Consider the following 14316-nt stretch of genomic DNA (forward strand, 5'->3'; position numbering starts at 1 on the left):
AATGTTTTTCAGTGAATCTGAACAGAGGAAGGTATGAATCTCATTGACAAAAAATAAGTTTTCAAACTTGTAATTTAATCTGTATTGAAGCTGGGTTAATATTCTATACTGTCCTTTTATTTGCTCTATAAAAATTCAGTAGTAAGAAAGATTTTGTTTGTTTGCTGCAGGATGGTCAGCTTTAGTTTTAGGTGCTATATCAAATACATGCTTAAACTAAGGTGCTGAATAGAACAGAGGCTTGTAGGGTGGAGATTTGCTAATCTGTTTGCTCTATAATATTGCCATAGGTGGCTCCTAGTGCAAACTTCTGTTCTGACAGACTATTGAGTTTTCCATTGATAGTATATTAGTATAAGACAAAGCAAAGGAAATTACTACTTTTACATAAATACTCATGAAAATTACTGTGTTACTGTTACTCAGCTGGCTGATTTGTTTGGACTGATGATCTGATGTGGAGGTGGAGTCAGTAGTAGTAAATGGCAATTTGTTATTCCCCTTTTCAAAGCCCACGGTATTTTAGTGAATGTGTTTTCCTAAGTTGTAAATTAGGAAAAAATTAATTAATACACAATGTAGAAAACATGGGATGTTCTGACATGATTTTCTCTTGAGCTCACATTAGAACTATGCAAAAATTCTTACTACTATGAAAAGCCATTGGAAGTAATTACAATGTATTAGTCTTACTATTATTTATTTATTTATTTACCATACAGAAATTCCTTTTCAGAGGGCTAGTTTCTAAGTAGTGAAAAATAGAGAAAGGTTTGTTTGAAGCTGTGTATGTGTAAGATTTATTTTCTCTTTTAAGAATTATTTTGTTGTGGTTCTGTTTGAGAGGGTTTGGTCAGAACACAAATAAAGGTGCTAAGAAAAAATGCGAGAAAAATCCTCTTCTCTGTGAGGCTGGTTGAACACTGGCACAGGTTGCCTAGAGAGGTTGTGGACCCTCCATCCTTGGAGATTTTCAAAACCCAACTGAACACAGTTCTGGGCAACCTGCTCTAGGTGACCCTGCTTGAGAAGGGTGTTGGATTTGGAGGGATGAGAATAGTCTCAATTTTCAGCTGACATAAATATGTCAGAGCCCTAATATATATTACAGGAAGGTTTTCATCTACAGAAATTATATCATGAAGTGGAATAAATTATTGTTTATGGAGTGGAATGATATTTCTCATGATATTATTACTGAATAATTACTTTCTAATTAGTTTAGATCAGTTATACATCTTTGCAGGTAAGGAACTGTATTAACTATAAAAACACCTACTAAATGGATACTGTACTTTGTGTCTTGGATTGTCATGAATTTATGTGCATGTTTTGTAATGAATTGTGCATAGGAACTTGCTAATGTAATTAACAGATTGTAGCACATATAAAAATTTTTTTGTGACAAAAGTGTATGAGGCAACAAAGAATTCTGTAATTGGCTAACTGCTGCAGTGAAATCAAGCTGTAGTTAACAAAACCTGTGAAATAAAATCCCGCACTGAGATAGTGACAGTTATTACTATTTTATATTTAGTTTTATATCAAGAACAAACAAAATTGAAGCTGCATTGCAAACGTTAAAACAGCTAGAAAAAATTTTGAACTTTTTGTAATTACACTCTTTGAATTATCCCTTTTCCTGTGATGCTGTGTTATGGAAATGACTAGCCTTCACAGGAGCGAGAAAGTGGTTCAATATTCATTAATCTGGGAGTACCGCTTGGGAGGTACAGCATCTAAAGCAAGGTATGTGTCATTCATTAAAGAATAATTTATTTACTAGCTGTTAAATAATTATTTCTCTCTCTTCCAGACTGTTCACTGAGGATGTATGGCTCCTGTTTAACTAGATTTGCTTTTAAGACCAGCGATGTTAACATTGATATCAAATTCCCCCCTAAGGTGTGTAGATATTATCTTGTATTAACTAAGACTGTTTTTTAAATCAAGGCCGTCAACATTTATTTCTGCTCCATAGGCTTCATCTTCTATTGGGGCATATGGTGTTAGAATAGCACAAAGCGTATAATCTTTGATTTGGTGTTAGGTGTGCTATGAATCCAGTTGATAAAGTTTTCATTGCTCATTAGATAACTTTAATTCTGTTTTTTTGGACAATCTTATGCTAGTCTTCTTTTTTGGGGGTGTGTGTGTTTCTTTGGTGGGTTTTTTAATTTTTTGAGTAAGCAAAAACAATATAAAAAGAGTTGGCTCTGGATAAGTGTGCTTTTATGTGCTCGTGATTCAGGCAGTAAAATCTTGTAGGTCTTCATTCCCCCTTCCCCTCCCGCCCTTTTAAAGGTGGGGCTAAAAGTGACAATTTTCCTTTTATGTTTTAGTCACTTGCAAGTAGGTGTCACATCCCGGTTTACAGTTTACTGTGGTACAAAATTCCTGCAGAGCAGTATAGCTTGCCTTTAAACATCAAAGTTGTTTGTTCATGTTTAGTATGTGATATTAGCAGCACGTTCTTGTTAGAGGCACGACTGCTGAACTTGCTCTTTTTTGACTGTACGTGTTACAGTGAAATTCAAGATACCTGTTTTGGTTACATACTTACACATTGCATTTTGAAATGATGCTGCAGTTAGGAAGCAAAACTGAGCCCTTTTTCAAACAACTGCATGTGGAGTGTACCATGTTACTTTTTCACAAAAGCTCAAAGGTGGTGCTAATTTTAGTTTTTCTTTGAACTGTTTACAGCTTATCTTTGAAATACCACTTAAGTTGATTTCTGGGGAGAAAACACATTTTAAAATTATAGGCTTTAAAAACCCTTGGGAAAGTACTGACATTAAATTCTTTATTGTTGTGCATTTCTGGTGGCATATATTGACATTGAAATTGTTGAATATATGGCAAGTATTTTGTTTTAACTTTATGGAGTCCATTAATACAGAACTAGAACAGAAGCATTAACTAAAAAAGCTGTAGGCTAAAAGAAAGCTGGCTAATATGTTTACTAGTACCTGTTTTCATGGTGCAGACAGATACAGTTAACTTTCATTAATACTGACACGATTTCACTTTTGTGAAAGAACATACTGTTACTGGTTGTGCAACCTAAGTAGTTTTAAACAAAGTGTAAAATAAAATAGGTTAGTCTGAATAATGTAACCTGCTCTACTTTTGTCGTTTTAGATGAGTCAACCAGATGTTCTGATACAGGTGCTCGAAATCTTGAAGAACAGTGGTGAGTTTTAGTTGCATCTCATTTCTATTTAATTAATATTCCAGCTGCTGTTCAGTTGCTTTTATGCTTGATTTTTCTGTAAACTTGTAAAAATGGATTAGTTTTCAACCAAAGTATCTGAGGTGTTTTTATGAATGTGATTTTTATGAATACCAGTGCTTGTGTAAGTGAGAGATGAGAACCTGCAGCAGGAGAATGGCAGCCCAGGTAGTCCAGTTCAGATTACCAGAATTTATAGTGATAGTGTTAGATGCCAGGTCGAAAAGTATTTAACTTTGTAGGAGAAATTCTAAGCAGTAAACCTAAAAGCCACTTTCCCCTTGCATGTGAACATTGGTGAGAACTATTAGAAGACTTCTGAAACTTGTAGCCTCCTTTTTCTGTCAGGAGGTCATCTAGCCCTGTAATCCACACATGTTGAACCAAGTGGCACAAGTAGCATTGTATTTTTGATCCTTCAGGAAATTTTGATAGGTCAGCTCCATAAGTGGTTCTCAAACTATCCTCATAGCTTGTCAGAGATTTAACCTTGTGTCTTTTGAATGTTGTAAAGACAAAAAAGGTTCTAGAAGAGATACCAGCCCAGTTTCCTGATAAGGGTTTTCTTTTTTCCTGCTGGCTGCGTGACACTTTTTTCCTGCTGGCTGCTGGTGGTGAGCATCAGGAGTAACCAGAAAATATTGCTTACTCGTTAGCTATGCAGCACTTAATTTGAGTTCTTCTGTAAAGGCATGGTATAAATGTAATAGTTTTAAAGACACAGTTGGGAAAACTGTAAAAGACTTTCATACATAATGGTTTTTTTTTTTCCTTGCTTAGCTGTCTACTCAGATGTGGAGTCAGATTTCCATGCCAAAGTTCCTGTTGTCTTTTGCAAAGATGTTAAAAGGTACATGTCATTGATAGGGATTTTTAATGAGATACTGGTTTCTACTATGTTTGTTGATAGCAGCTGCTTGCCTGCACTCCTGAAAAGAAGTTTTACTGTAACATTTAGCTAACATTCATGTTAAAGGAGAATTGCTTTTACACGAAAATACAATCTAAAAAGAAAGCTTAACTTTGTTTTTGTGCCTCATAGAGCTCATTAGTTGTAGGAGTCTGAAAATACTAGTTCTACTTTTAGTTAAATAGGGGAAAAGTGGAATGGTTTTCAGTTGATACTTAAAATTTCTGCCAGCAGTTTAATCCAAGGCTTTAAAAACATTTTATAAGGTACACATTACCAGTAAGGACACATCATCTGACAATTCAGTAAATTCCTAAGAAGTAGCAACCTCCAAAATGACACATGGTTGCTGTATGATGTCCACATTGCTTTGACTGGCTAGAGGTATGTGATTGAAACTGTGGAGAAGTAAATGAAACAAGGGTAGGCATATCTTTTCCTGTGTTTGTAGATAATGCAAATATCTTGTAAGTACTAAGAGAATAGAAATAATTATTCTAAGAAGCAAACCAAAAGTTTTCAGAGCAGCTGTTTTGTGGACTTACCAACTCTTTAATATGGAGCAGCCTGGGGGGGTTGGTTTGTTTATTTATTTATTTGGTATGTGGAAGATATACATGGAGTTTGAGTTGTTAAGATTGCACAATTAAGTAATGGCAGAACTTAGACCAAATTCTTAATGCTGTTTTACATTTTTAGCTGCAATAAACTTCTGTAAGTTCTAGATCCAACTGATGAGTTAATAGTAAAGAAAATGGGATTATATTCTGTAGCTTTTGTTTAAAAAGTTCAGGTTCTTACATAGGGGAGACACTGATGCATGTTTTTATTGTGGTGGATGTGATGCCCCATCTCCCCCCTGCCCCGAGCATCATTTGTATACACAAGGTGATAACTTTTTATCTGCTTTCCATTTGTAATTACAGTGGTTTGACGTGTAAAGTAAGTGCTAGAAATGATGTGGCTTGCCTTACAACTGACCTGCTGGCTGCACTTGGTAAACTGGAACCTGTCCTTATTCCCTTGGTTTTGGCTTTCCGCTACTGGGCTAGAGTAAGTTTATAAATATTGTGGATAATTAAATATGGTTATTTCCTCCTCTTAAGTACTGCATACAATGTAATGTATAATATACCATGGATATGTTTGTAGAAAGGAACTTCATGCCACTAGTTCACCTCTTACCTTAACAGGCCAGAGTGAGACTGAAGATTTTGGTGTGAAACTGTAAATACATATGAAGCTTCCACTGTTCTGTTAGCAAGCTATTATGCTAGTTCCTTAAAACTAGTTAATTGATCCTTGAAAACCAGCTTAACAGAGCAGCTGGGTCTTGCAAACTTTCTGCTCTTGAGGTCACATTGAAAAAAGTTAACCTGCTCAAAAAAGGGTCTGTTGTCATACTTAGCTGTACATCTTACAGACATCAACGGTGATCACAGGAACCAAGTTATAATATTCACAGTCAGCGTTTAACTGTCTTGCAATACAGTCCAGAAAGTGCTGTCAGGCCATACTTGACTTGTAATGTCTTGGCTTTATTGAAAAATCAGTTGCATGGTATTATTATTATTGTTGCTTGATTTAGCAAAGTGTTATTACAAAAAATCATGTTTTACAACGTATAAGTAGCAGTGGTAGAAACTACAAAAAACTGTCAAAGTCTAATACATTTATTACATCTCTCTTGAGTTCCCATAGAAGAGATCAGTATCAGATTACAGCCAGATGCATAGAATCCCCATCTCCATACAGGGGAGAGTGCACAATAACAGAAACCTGATAGTTGATTGAAATTCTAGATAGGAATATAAATGTGTCCCATGATCACAAAATGTGACGAAACTGAAGAGAATAATGTATAATAAAATAGTATAACTTAAGGCACTGTACGAATTAGTATAATTTGCATTTTGTCTGTATGTGGCATAGCATGACGACTGCAGTTTCTCAGATAAAGGATTTTCTGTTTCGCTGTAGCATGTACCTCACATTCCTTTAATATTTGTCCTTTTATAATAGATTTTAAATTAAAATGCTGATGCTACATCATAAGAGTAACGATTTGTTCTCTTACAGCTCTGTCACATTGACTGTCAGGCTGAAGGTGGGATTCCCTCATATTCCTTTGCCTTAATGGTGATATTTTTTCTTCAACAAAGAAAACCACGTATTTTACCATCCTATTTGGGCAATTGGGTAAGTGCTTTGGTAATATAATAACCTTATTGTTAAATTGTTGACATTATTTCTGTGTTCTGCAAGGTCATAAAATGTGCAGAATTCGATTGCCTAAGAAATTTGTAAATAAAACACATTGGCACTTAATCCTCACACAATTGATGCCTGATGATTCTGATTTTTTAAAAAAGGCAGCTGCTATATCCTGTGCAATTGTGTCATGCTGTATTTTGGAGAAAAGGCAAATATTTTCTTTTTTAATTCTCTGAATTAATTTCTATGACATCAGTTATTCTTGAGGGGGATAAATATCACAGTTGTCAGTGTTTGGTGAAAACTTTTGGCTGTATGTATTATATACAGTCTTATTTCAGAGCTGCTTTAATTGTTGTTAGATTGAAGGCTTTGATTCAAAGAGGCCGGATGACCACCAGCTGAAAGGTATAGAAGAAGAGGAGTTTGTACGGTGGGAGTACAAACCACCAACAAATGGTGCGGCAAAAAACTCAGTTGGAGCGGAAAGTAAAACTAAAGTTGAACAACAGAAAGGTGGTGGTAAAAAGGTAACAAGCTTGGAAGTGGACAACCAAAGTAATGCAAAGGAGAAACACGGCAATGTAAGTAATGGCTTTATTTCACTGAAAAACATATTCTATCTCTTATTCCTGTTTTTAATCTTTAAACATTAATATTGTATGGAACCAGGAAAAAAAATGGCAATTTTCATTTCTTACTGCAGTTGAGCATTCTTGTCCATGTGTTTCAGTCTCTCTTAGCATTCAAAACCCCTCACCAAGTTTCACTGGGGCAACTGTGGTTAGAACTGTTGAAGTTTTACACACTGGAATTTGCTTTGGAGGAATATGTCATCAGCATACGGGTACAAGAACTCTTAACCAGAGAGAATAAAAACTGGCCTAAAAGGCGAATAGCCATTGAAGGTAGGATAATACCCTTTTCTAGTTGTGTAGTCATCATGCATTATTATTTTTATTTACCTAATACTTACAGATCTGTCACAAGAAGTCTGGACAGTAAACTAAATCAATAATTGGAGGAGAAAATAAATTGTTTTTTGTATGTTTTGTCAGCTACTTAGAGTCTGTTTTAAAGACGAATTTTCTGTTCAGTAGTACTTTTTGCAGCTCTGGTCCTTGAAGTACAAGGTGTAAATTTGTCTCACTGCTTCTTACCATTCTGTTCTTATCTCTGTTTCATTCTTTCTATAAGCTATTATTTATTCCTTTTAAATAATTCTGATATTATGAATTTTCATCACCTCTAGCTGCATTTCCAAAAACCATAATGTATTTTGAGTGTTACCAGCTATCAGTTTGTTTCCTCTGACTGTAATGCAGACTGAGCAGAGAGGTTAGCTCTGATCAGAGTGAACTGGAGCAAACCCATTGTCATGGGTTAACCCTAGCTGACAACTAAGCCCCACACAGCTGCTCACTCAATCCCCCCCCTCCGTGGGATGAGGGAGAAAATCAGAAGAGTAAAAGTAAGAAAACTTGTGGGTTGAGACATAGTTTAATAGGTAAAGCAAAAACCACACATGCAAGCAAAGCAAAACAAGGAATTCATTCACTACTTCCCATTGGCAGGCAGGTGTTCAGCCATCTCCAGGAAAGCAGGGCTCCATCACATATAACGGTTACTTGGGAAGATAAATGCCATCACTCCGAATGTGTGTCCCCCCCTTCCTTCTTCTTCCTCTAGCTTTATATGCTGAGCATGACATCGTATGGTGGGGAATACCCCTTTGGTCAGTTGGGGTCAGCTGTCCCAGCCATGTCCCCTGCCAACTTCTTCTGCACCCGCAGCCTCCTCACTGGTGCAGCGGTGTGAGAAGCAGAAAAGGCCTTGATTCTGTGTAAGCACTGCTCAGCAGTCACTAAAACATCCCTGTGTTATCAACACTGTTTTCAGCACAAATCCAAAACATAGCCCCGTACTAGCTACTGTGAAGAAAATTAACTCTATCCCAGCCAAAACCAGCACACCCATCAAAGTAACACACGCACACCCCCGTTGTCCCTTTCCCTGTTGGTAGTGTTTCCATACTGTGAAACTGAATGGTATGTCAGGCTATACTTCAGGGCCTGAATATCCTTTTTTCAGGGAGTGAGACTGTATGAATTTGATGATAATACCTTCCCTGAGTTATATATGTTGGGGAGAGAAAGAAAGAAAATTATTTTGTCTATTACTTCTTTATAACTGGAAGACATCTTTATTCTCTTCCTCAACTCAAAAATATGTATACAGTACTTAACAGGGAAAGTCACAGAGCAATGCATGGCATTCCAAATTGGCCTTAAGAATAGAGAAATTGGGTATTTGAGGAAGGTTAAGGAGCCATTTAAGGTAATATTTTTATAAAAGCATAAATAATGAATTTTGGACACTTTCTAGAGATGTCGATGAATTAGCTTTTCTTTAACAAACATGAGGTGATGGAGAGGACAAGGAGAAAGTGGTCAAAGAGAATCATAAAGACAGAGAATGAGTTACTAAAGATATATTGAATGACCAGTTAGTAAGGTACAAGAAGAGCAAGAACGAAAAGTAAAAAGGAGAAAAACAAGCAATGAATTGTTGAGGCACATGCTGAGTAGCAGGTCTTGAGATCACTCTTGTGGCTTTAATTTCCTCTCCCAATTCTTTTCTTCAATCACTTTTAGCTAGAGAGTTTTAAAACCAGTGTAGTGTTTATTCAGCATGTGGGAGACTAAAACATGTAAGATGAAAGGGAAATTATTGACGAAGAAACAGGAAATAATTTCAAAAAACAGATTGCATTCTGGTTCTGATACCTGCTATTGTTTGTCTTTTTGTGTTGTTTTTGTTTGTTTGTTTTATGTTTTTTTTGTTTTTCGTTTTTGCTTTTGTTTTTTTTTTAATGTTAAGTTTCTAACTGAAATTATGAAGTAACAGAATCTCAGTTTGATACTATCTTCCCAGGCAAACTTATAGCAACTATGCAAGTGCTCTTTTTACTTGGAAAACATGTTTGATCTAGAAATCGCTAGGAAGGACTAAGAATGAAACCTGGTGAGATTGGTTCATATAATCCTTATAACCTTAATGTTACTCTTAGAGAAATTAATTTCTTAAGGGAAATGCAAATCCTTCTTCAGTGAAGGAAAAAAGTTCAGGCAGGCCTACATTTATTTTGTCTTTGTATGTTTATTTTCATTTCTAGTTTAGAAATTGACCATAATACGATGGTGCAATATACCTGTGGTTTTCTATTTAAATAATACTATTTAGAATGGTTTGTGATAGCCAACCATTCATGGCCAGACGTGTGTTGTGTTTTGTATGGAAGAACTCCAAAAAAACCTTGTGGGCCCTACATTCTCTAAGTATATCCAAATGCAATTCTGGATTATATTATAAGAATCTCTTTTTAACTGCCATATCATAACTTAGGTATTTCAGCTGCTTTAGTGAAATGTAGAAATTAAAGATAACTAATTAAATTGTTCTTTTTCTTCCTAGATCCTTTTGCACTAAAGAGGAATGTTGCACGAAGTCTAAATAGCCAGATGGTATTTGAGTACATCCTGGAGCGATTTAGGACAGCGTATAAATATTTTGCATGTCCACAAAGTAAAGATGGGATTAAATCCAAGCCAGATACCAAGAAAAAAGAAAAAGGGAAAATGAGTAATAAGAAATCCACAAGATCTGAAGAGCCTGTAGCCAACTGTTGCCTTCCTCAAGGGGAAAAAGTTGTAGATAAACAAAATATAGGAAGTGGATGTAACATACCAGAGAATGAACTTGAATGTAATGAAGTAGTAGAAGCTGTAGCCAAAAGACGTACTTCCAAGAACATAGACTCTTTGCTACTTTCAACCTTGGACTCTAGTTATGATGAAGACAAAGAAGAAGCTTTATCCCTTATTTCTAATGAATGCTGTGAATTAAAGCAAAAATCACTTAAAGAGAGGGATGGTTTAGAAATTTCAGTTCGCATAACTGAAGGTGAGCTAAGCCACCATTGCAACTGCAGTGAACATCAGCCCTATGACACAAATTGTAGTACTGAATTTTCTGATGCTGAAAGTAGACAAAGTTTGGTAACAGAATCTTCTCAGAAGAATAAGTGCACTGGCACACCAGCTACCTCGCCCAACTGCAAAGCAATGGTGGAAGCTCATGAGCTCAAAGATGAAGGCAGACTCTCTACAGAAGAAATGCATTATGTGTTTGATAAGTTTATTTTGACTTCAGGAAAGGTAAGCTGTGTATTTAAGCAGTACTGGTCATGTATCAGGGAGCTATTACTTTTAAATCACTAAAACTAAGGGTGGATGGATGACAGGATTCTCCCAGTGATTGTTTCAGTCTATGTTATGAATGGTAGCTCTAGCCTTTTTAGAGTACCTGTTATTCAGGACTGGAAAACGGCAAATGTGTATGCCATTTGGACGAGATGGTCTATTGCCCCCATCTTATGCAAAGCTTTCTGATTTCCACAAAAAAAAAAAAAAAAAAAAAAAAAATCCTGGGGTTTGGTTTTTGGTTGTTTTGTGGGGTTTTTTCCCCTCTTCCTCTCCTACTTTCTTGTAGAATTTCTAGGTGCTCTTACGCACTGTGAGAACTAAATGCAGCCTGTTGCGAGGTGTTGTTCTGTTCTTTGTAAAGACTGTTATTGTTCAGATGTTAAATGTTCTTGGTTGCATGACTTACATGGAAATGTCAGGTCTGTTGAACTATCTTAAAAGTAAAATTGGATTTGTGCACTTCTCCCCCCCCCCCCCCCCCCAAGCCACCAACTATAGTATGCAGCATCTGCAAACGGGATGGACATTCCAAAAATGACTGCCCAGAGGATTTCAAGAAAATTGATCTAAAACCACTGCCACCAATGACAGACAGATTTCGGGAAATACTTGATATAGTGTGTAAAAGATGTTTTGGTAAGTTGGAAAAGTGTTTGTACTTCACTGTAAACTGTGAACTGTAACCTGGAAGAAATAAGAACTTTAGGGTTAAATTACTTACTCCAGTAAATTCAGTGGGAAGAAGCTCTTCCAGGTACACTAGGTTATAGATTCACCAATATTTTTACTTTCATATAACCCATGGTTGTGATACCAAATTCTTAAAACAGATTTGAGAAACTGATACTATGCAGGATTTTTCACTGGGGTGGAAAAAGTTAATAGTGTTCCCAGAAATTAGGCTCTGGGCAAAACTAGTTTTTGTGTTTGTCAAATTCTATGGCTTCTTTTGGAAAAAGCCCCTGTTGGGTGCTGTGGTGGGTTAACCTTGGTGCCCACCAAGACACTCTGTTTAAACAATTGCAGAAAAATCAGACGTCTGAAATAAAGTCCTAACAACTCTAATGTTGTAATAAAAAAGAAAAACACATATTCAAGGAAAGTAAATGTAACAACAAAAAAAAAGTTATCCAATAGTTTTAATTAACTAAAAAAGATTTTTGAGGTAACTGAATGTCACATCTGACTGTGTTTCAACTTGTTTCTACTTAGATGAATTATCCCCTCCTTTATCTGAGCAACAAAACAGAGAACAAATTCTGGCAAGTTTGGAAAGATTTATTCGAAAAGAGTATAATGGTATGTAACAGTAGGTAGTGATTCTTGAGAGTACTTTCTTCATTCATGTTGACAACAGCATGAAGATGTAATTTGTCTCATTATTGCTCATTTTCCTTACTTAAAGCAGTGGCATCTCTTTTCCCTCTGTACGTAAAGCTATCGTGCAGACTTCTGAAGTGGACATCCCTCAATGTTATTCCATGGAAATGTCCCTAGAGCAGAGGAAGAGCTGCAAGAGTAACAATGCAGATACAGGACTATTGCAATCAGGACAAAAAGAAAGTTTGAATGGGCCCTGGCCAGTTGGGTTTAGTGTTTTCTGGGTCGTGGGCCAAGTACGTTTGTTGCCTAGTCACCAGTGTTTTAAGTATCTTAGAAATCTTAATGAGTTTGTTATGTTCACATCCCTTTTATAAAATAGGCAAAACTACATTCATGGAAGGCAAGGCACAGAGATGCAAAGTGATTTTTTGTAGGTGTTGTAAAACAGTGCAAGAGCCAGGTACCAAACCCAGGTCTCCTGAATTCCAGTCCACTGCTTTACACAGAAGGCTATCCATTCTGCTGTAGCTGGCCTGTGATCAAGGAGCGTGAATTGCACTTCCATCCACTGGCTGTGCGCTCCACTTACTGGCAGCAGCTGAGGATTGAGACCTGTTACAGAACCTTGAAAGACTTAAGATTTCCGATTCTATTAAAGGTTAGGAAAAAGCCGTGAATAGGCGTTACATACATTTTCCTAGCATTGATTTCAATTGAACAGATAAATGTATTCTTTTCAGTTAGGAAGGAATTGCTTCCTCTCAGTTACATAATTTCACTTTCCTTTACAAGAATGAAAACGCATTATAATATTGTGTTTCAAACAAAAATGTAAACAAAACAATTGGGAAAGACTGTTCTATAAAGTATATTAATCTTATTGCTTGTGTCTTCTTGAACAGTATATTACAGTTACAGAAACTTGCTGATTGATCAAATTTGCCTGGTCACAGGAAAAATATGCAACCTAGAAAAAGTATGAGTGGAACCAGAAATATTGCTTGGACTACCTTAACGGTAGCTGTGTCTTACCTGTGGGGTAAAGCTGTACTGGTGACTGGGTTTGCACATTATTTTGATTTTGATTATTTTGAACAGGAAAGTGCAGTTGCATACCACAAAACATTGCACCACATTTAGAGATGCCATTTAATGGTTATAGTAACTCTGTAACATACCTCACTCATAAAAATTACATGGGCTTTATACTGCCTTACTTCCTATAAATAATTTTTAAAGTGTTGTACTTCCTCCTTTGTCGAAGGTGAAGTCTTAGAAGTGACATTGTAAGCTCCCTCTTAAAGCTCATTTCTTATGGGCACCTACACATGTCAGTTAAGCACTTAAATTCAACTGTAAAAGAATTTATCTTTTCTTGGTCTACTCTTTTGATCAGACAAAGCCAGACTTTGCTTGTTTGGCTCTTCAAAGAATGGATTTGGATTTCGGGACAGTGATCTAGATATCTGCATGACATTGGAAGGCCATGAAAATGCAGAGGTAAGAGTTCTGAAGTTGACAGAATGTACTATTTTTCAAGAGTTCTTTAAGGTTTTTTTAATTCAGTTAAGATTTCTGTCCACAGAAAAAGTAGGATTCTACTAGTAGCACATTGGCTTGTTGCAATCTGCACAACCGAAGCAAGATATAGCTTATTTTACTTTTGATGCCCTGTAGGCACACATCTAGTGTGCTGTAGATGCCCACGTAGAGAACACAAGTCACCAATTTATGTAACTTCATATGCTGGCATATTGCTTGCTTCTTTTTGTGCATAGATTTTTCCTCTATAAAATATATGTTTCATAGTAAATGTGCCTGTTGGGATAGGATCCATGTTTTGGCATCTGAAGCTGTGATATTTGTTTTTCCTAGAAATTAAACTGTAAAGAAATAATAGAAGGTTTGGCAAAAGTTCTTAAGAAGCATCCAGGTAGGTGTTTTAAAGTATTATTTTTTTTGTATTTACATTTACTATATATGTAGTTAATGGAAATGTTTTATGTACTAAAGTGTTGCTTCCCCAGGTTTGAGAAACATTTTGCCTATAACAACAGCCAAAGTGCCTATAGTAAAATTTGAACACAGACGAAGTGGCTTAGAAGGAGATATCAGTTTATACAATACACTGGTAAGCATCTGTTTGTGTTTGGTTTTGTGTTCAAAGAAAGCTTTTTAATTCATTGTTACTCAAATAATCATTCGAGGGAATAATTTTGATATCAGAATTAAAATACTTTTGTGTGTTTGGGTTTTTTTTTCCCTACATTATTTAAATTCAGTGGCCCACACCCTCATCCCAACCCAAGTAGCTCTATAACCTGATGGCAGAGCCGCGTCATGGCACACGAAGCATTTTTGTGAATGCT

At 36.2% G+C, this 14316-nt stretch overlaps 1 protein-coding gene across 6 annotated transcripts in view; it reads left to right on the top strand.

Annotated features, from left to right (window-relative positions):
* Positions 1-14316, top strand: part of TUT4 (terminal uridylyl transferase 4) — a 52447-nt gene that overhangs the window by 20031 nt on the left and 18100 nt on the right. For all 6 annotated transcript variants that reach the window (XM_087734528.1, XM_087734526.1, XM_087734531.1 and 3 more), the window contains 13 exons: positions 1817-1905; positions 3145-3196; positions 4016-4085; positions 5072-5198; positions 6225-6344; positions 6722-6943; positions 7093-7267; positions 9834-10576; positions 11110-11260; positions 11837-11923; positions 13344-13447; positions 13823-13880; positions 13975-14078. In XM_087734528.1, the coding sequence (XP_087590654.1) occupies positions 1817-1905; positions 3145-3196; positions 4016-4085; positions 5072-5198; positions 6225-6344; positions 6722-6943; positions 7093-7267; positions 9834-10576; positions 11110-11260; positions 11837-11923; positions 13344-13447; positions 13823-13880; positions 13975-14078 (2102 nt within the window). The remainder of the gene's footprint in view (positions 1-1816; positions 1906-3144; positions 3197-4015; positions 4086-5071; positions 5199-6224; positions 6345-6721; positions 6944-7092; positions 7268-9833; positions 10577-11109; positions 11261-11836; positions 11924-13343; positions 13448-13822; positions 13881-13974; positions 14079-14316) is intronic.

Source organism: Nipponia nippon, unplaced genomic scaffold (assembly GCF_047370975.1).
Source record: "Nipponia nippon isolate SJK-2023a ecotype South Korea unplaced genomic scaffold, ASM4737097v1 scaffold_5, whole genome shotgun sequence".
In the NCBI taxonomy this organism is placed as follows: Eukaryota; Metazoa; Chordata; class Aves; order Pelecaniformes; family Threskiornithidae; genus Nipponia; species Nipponia nippon.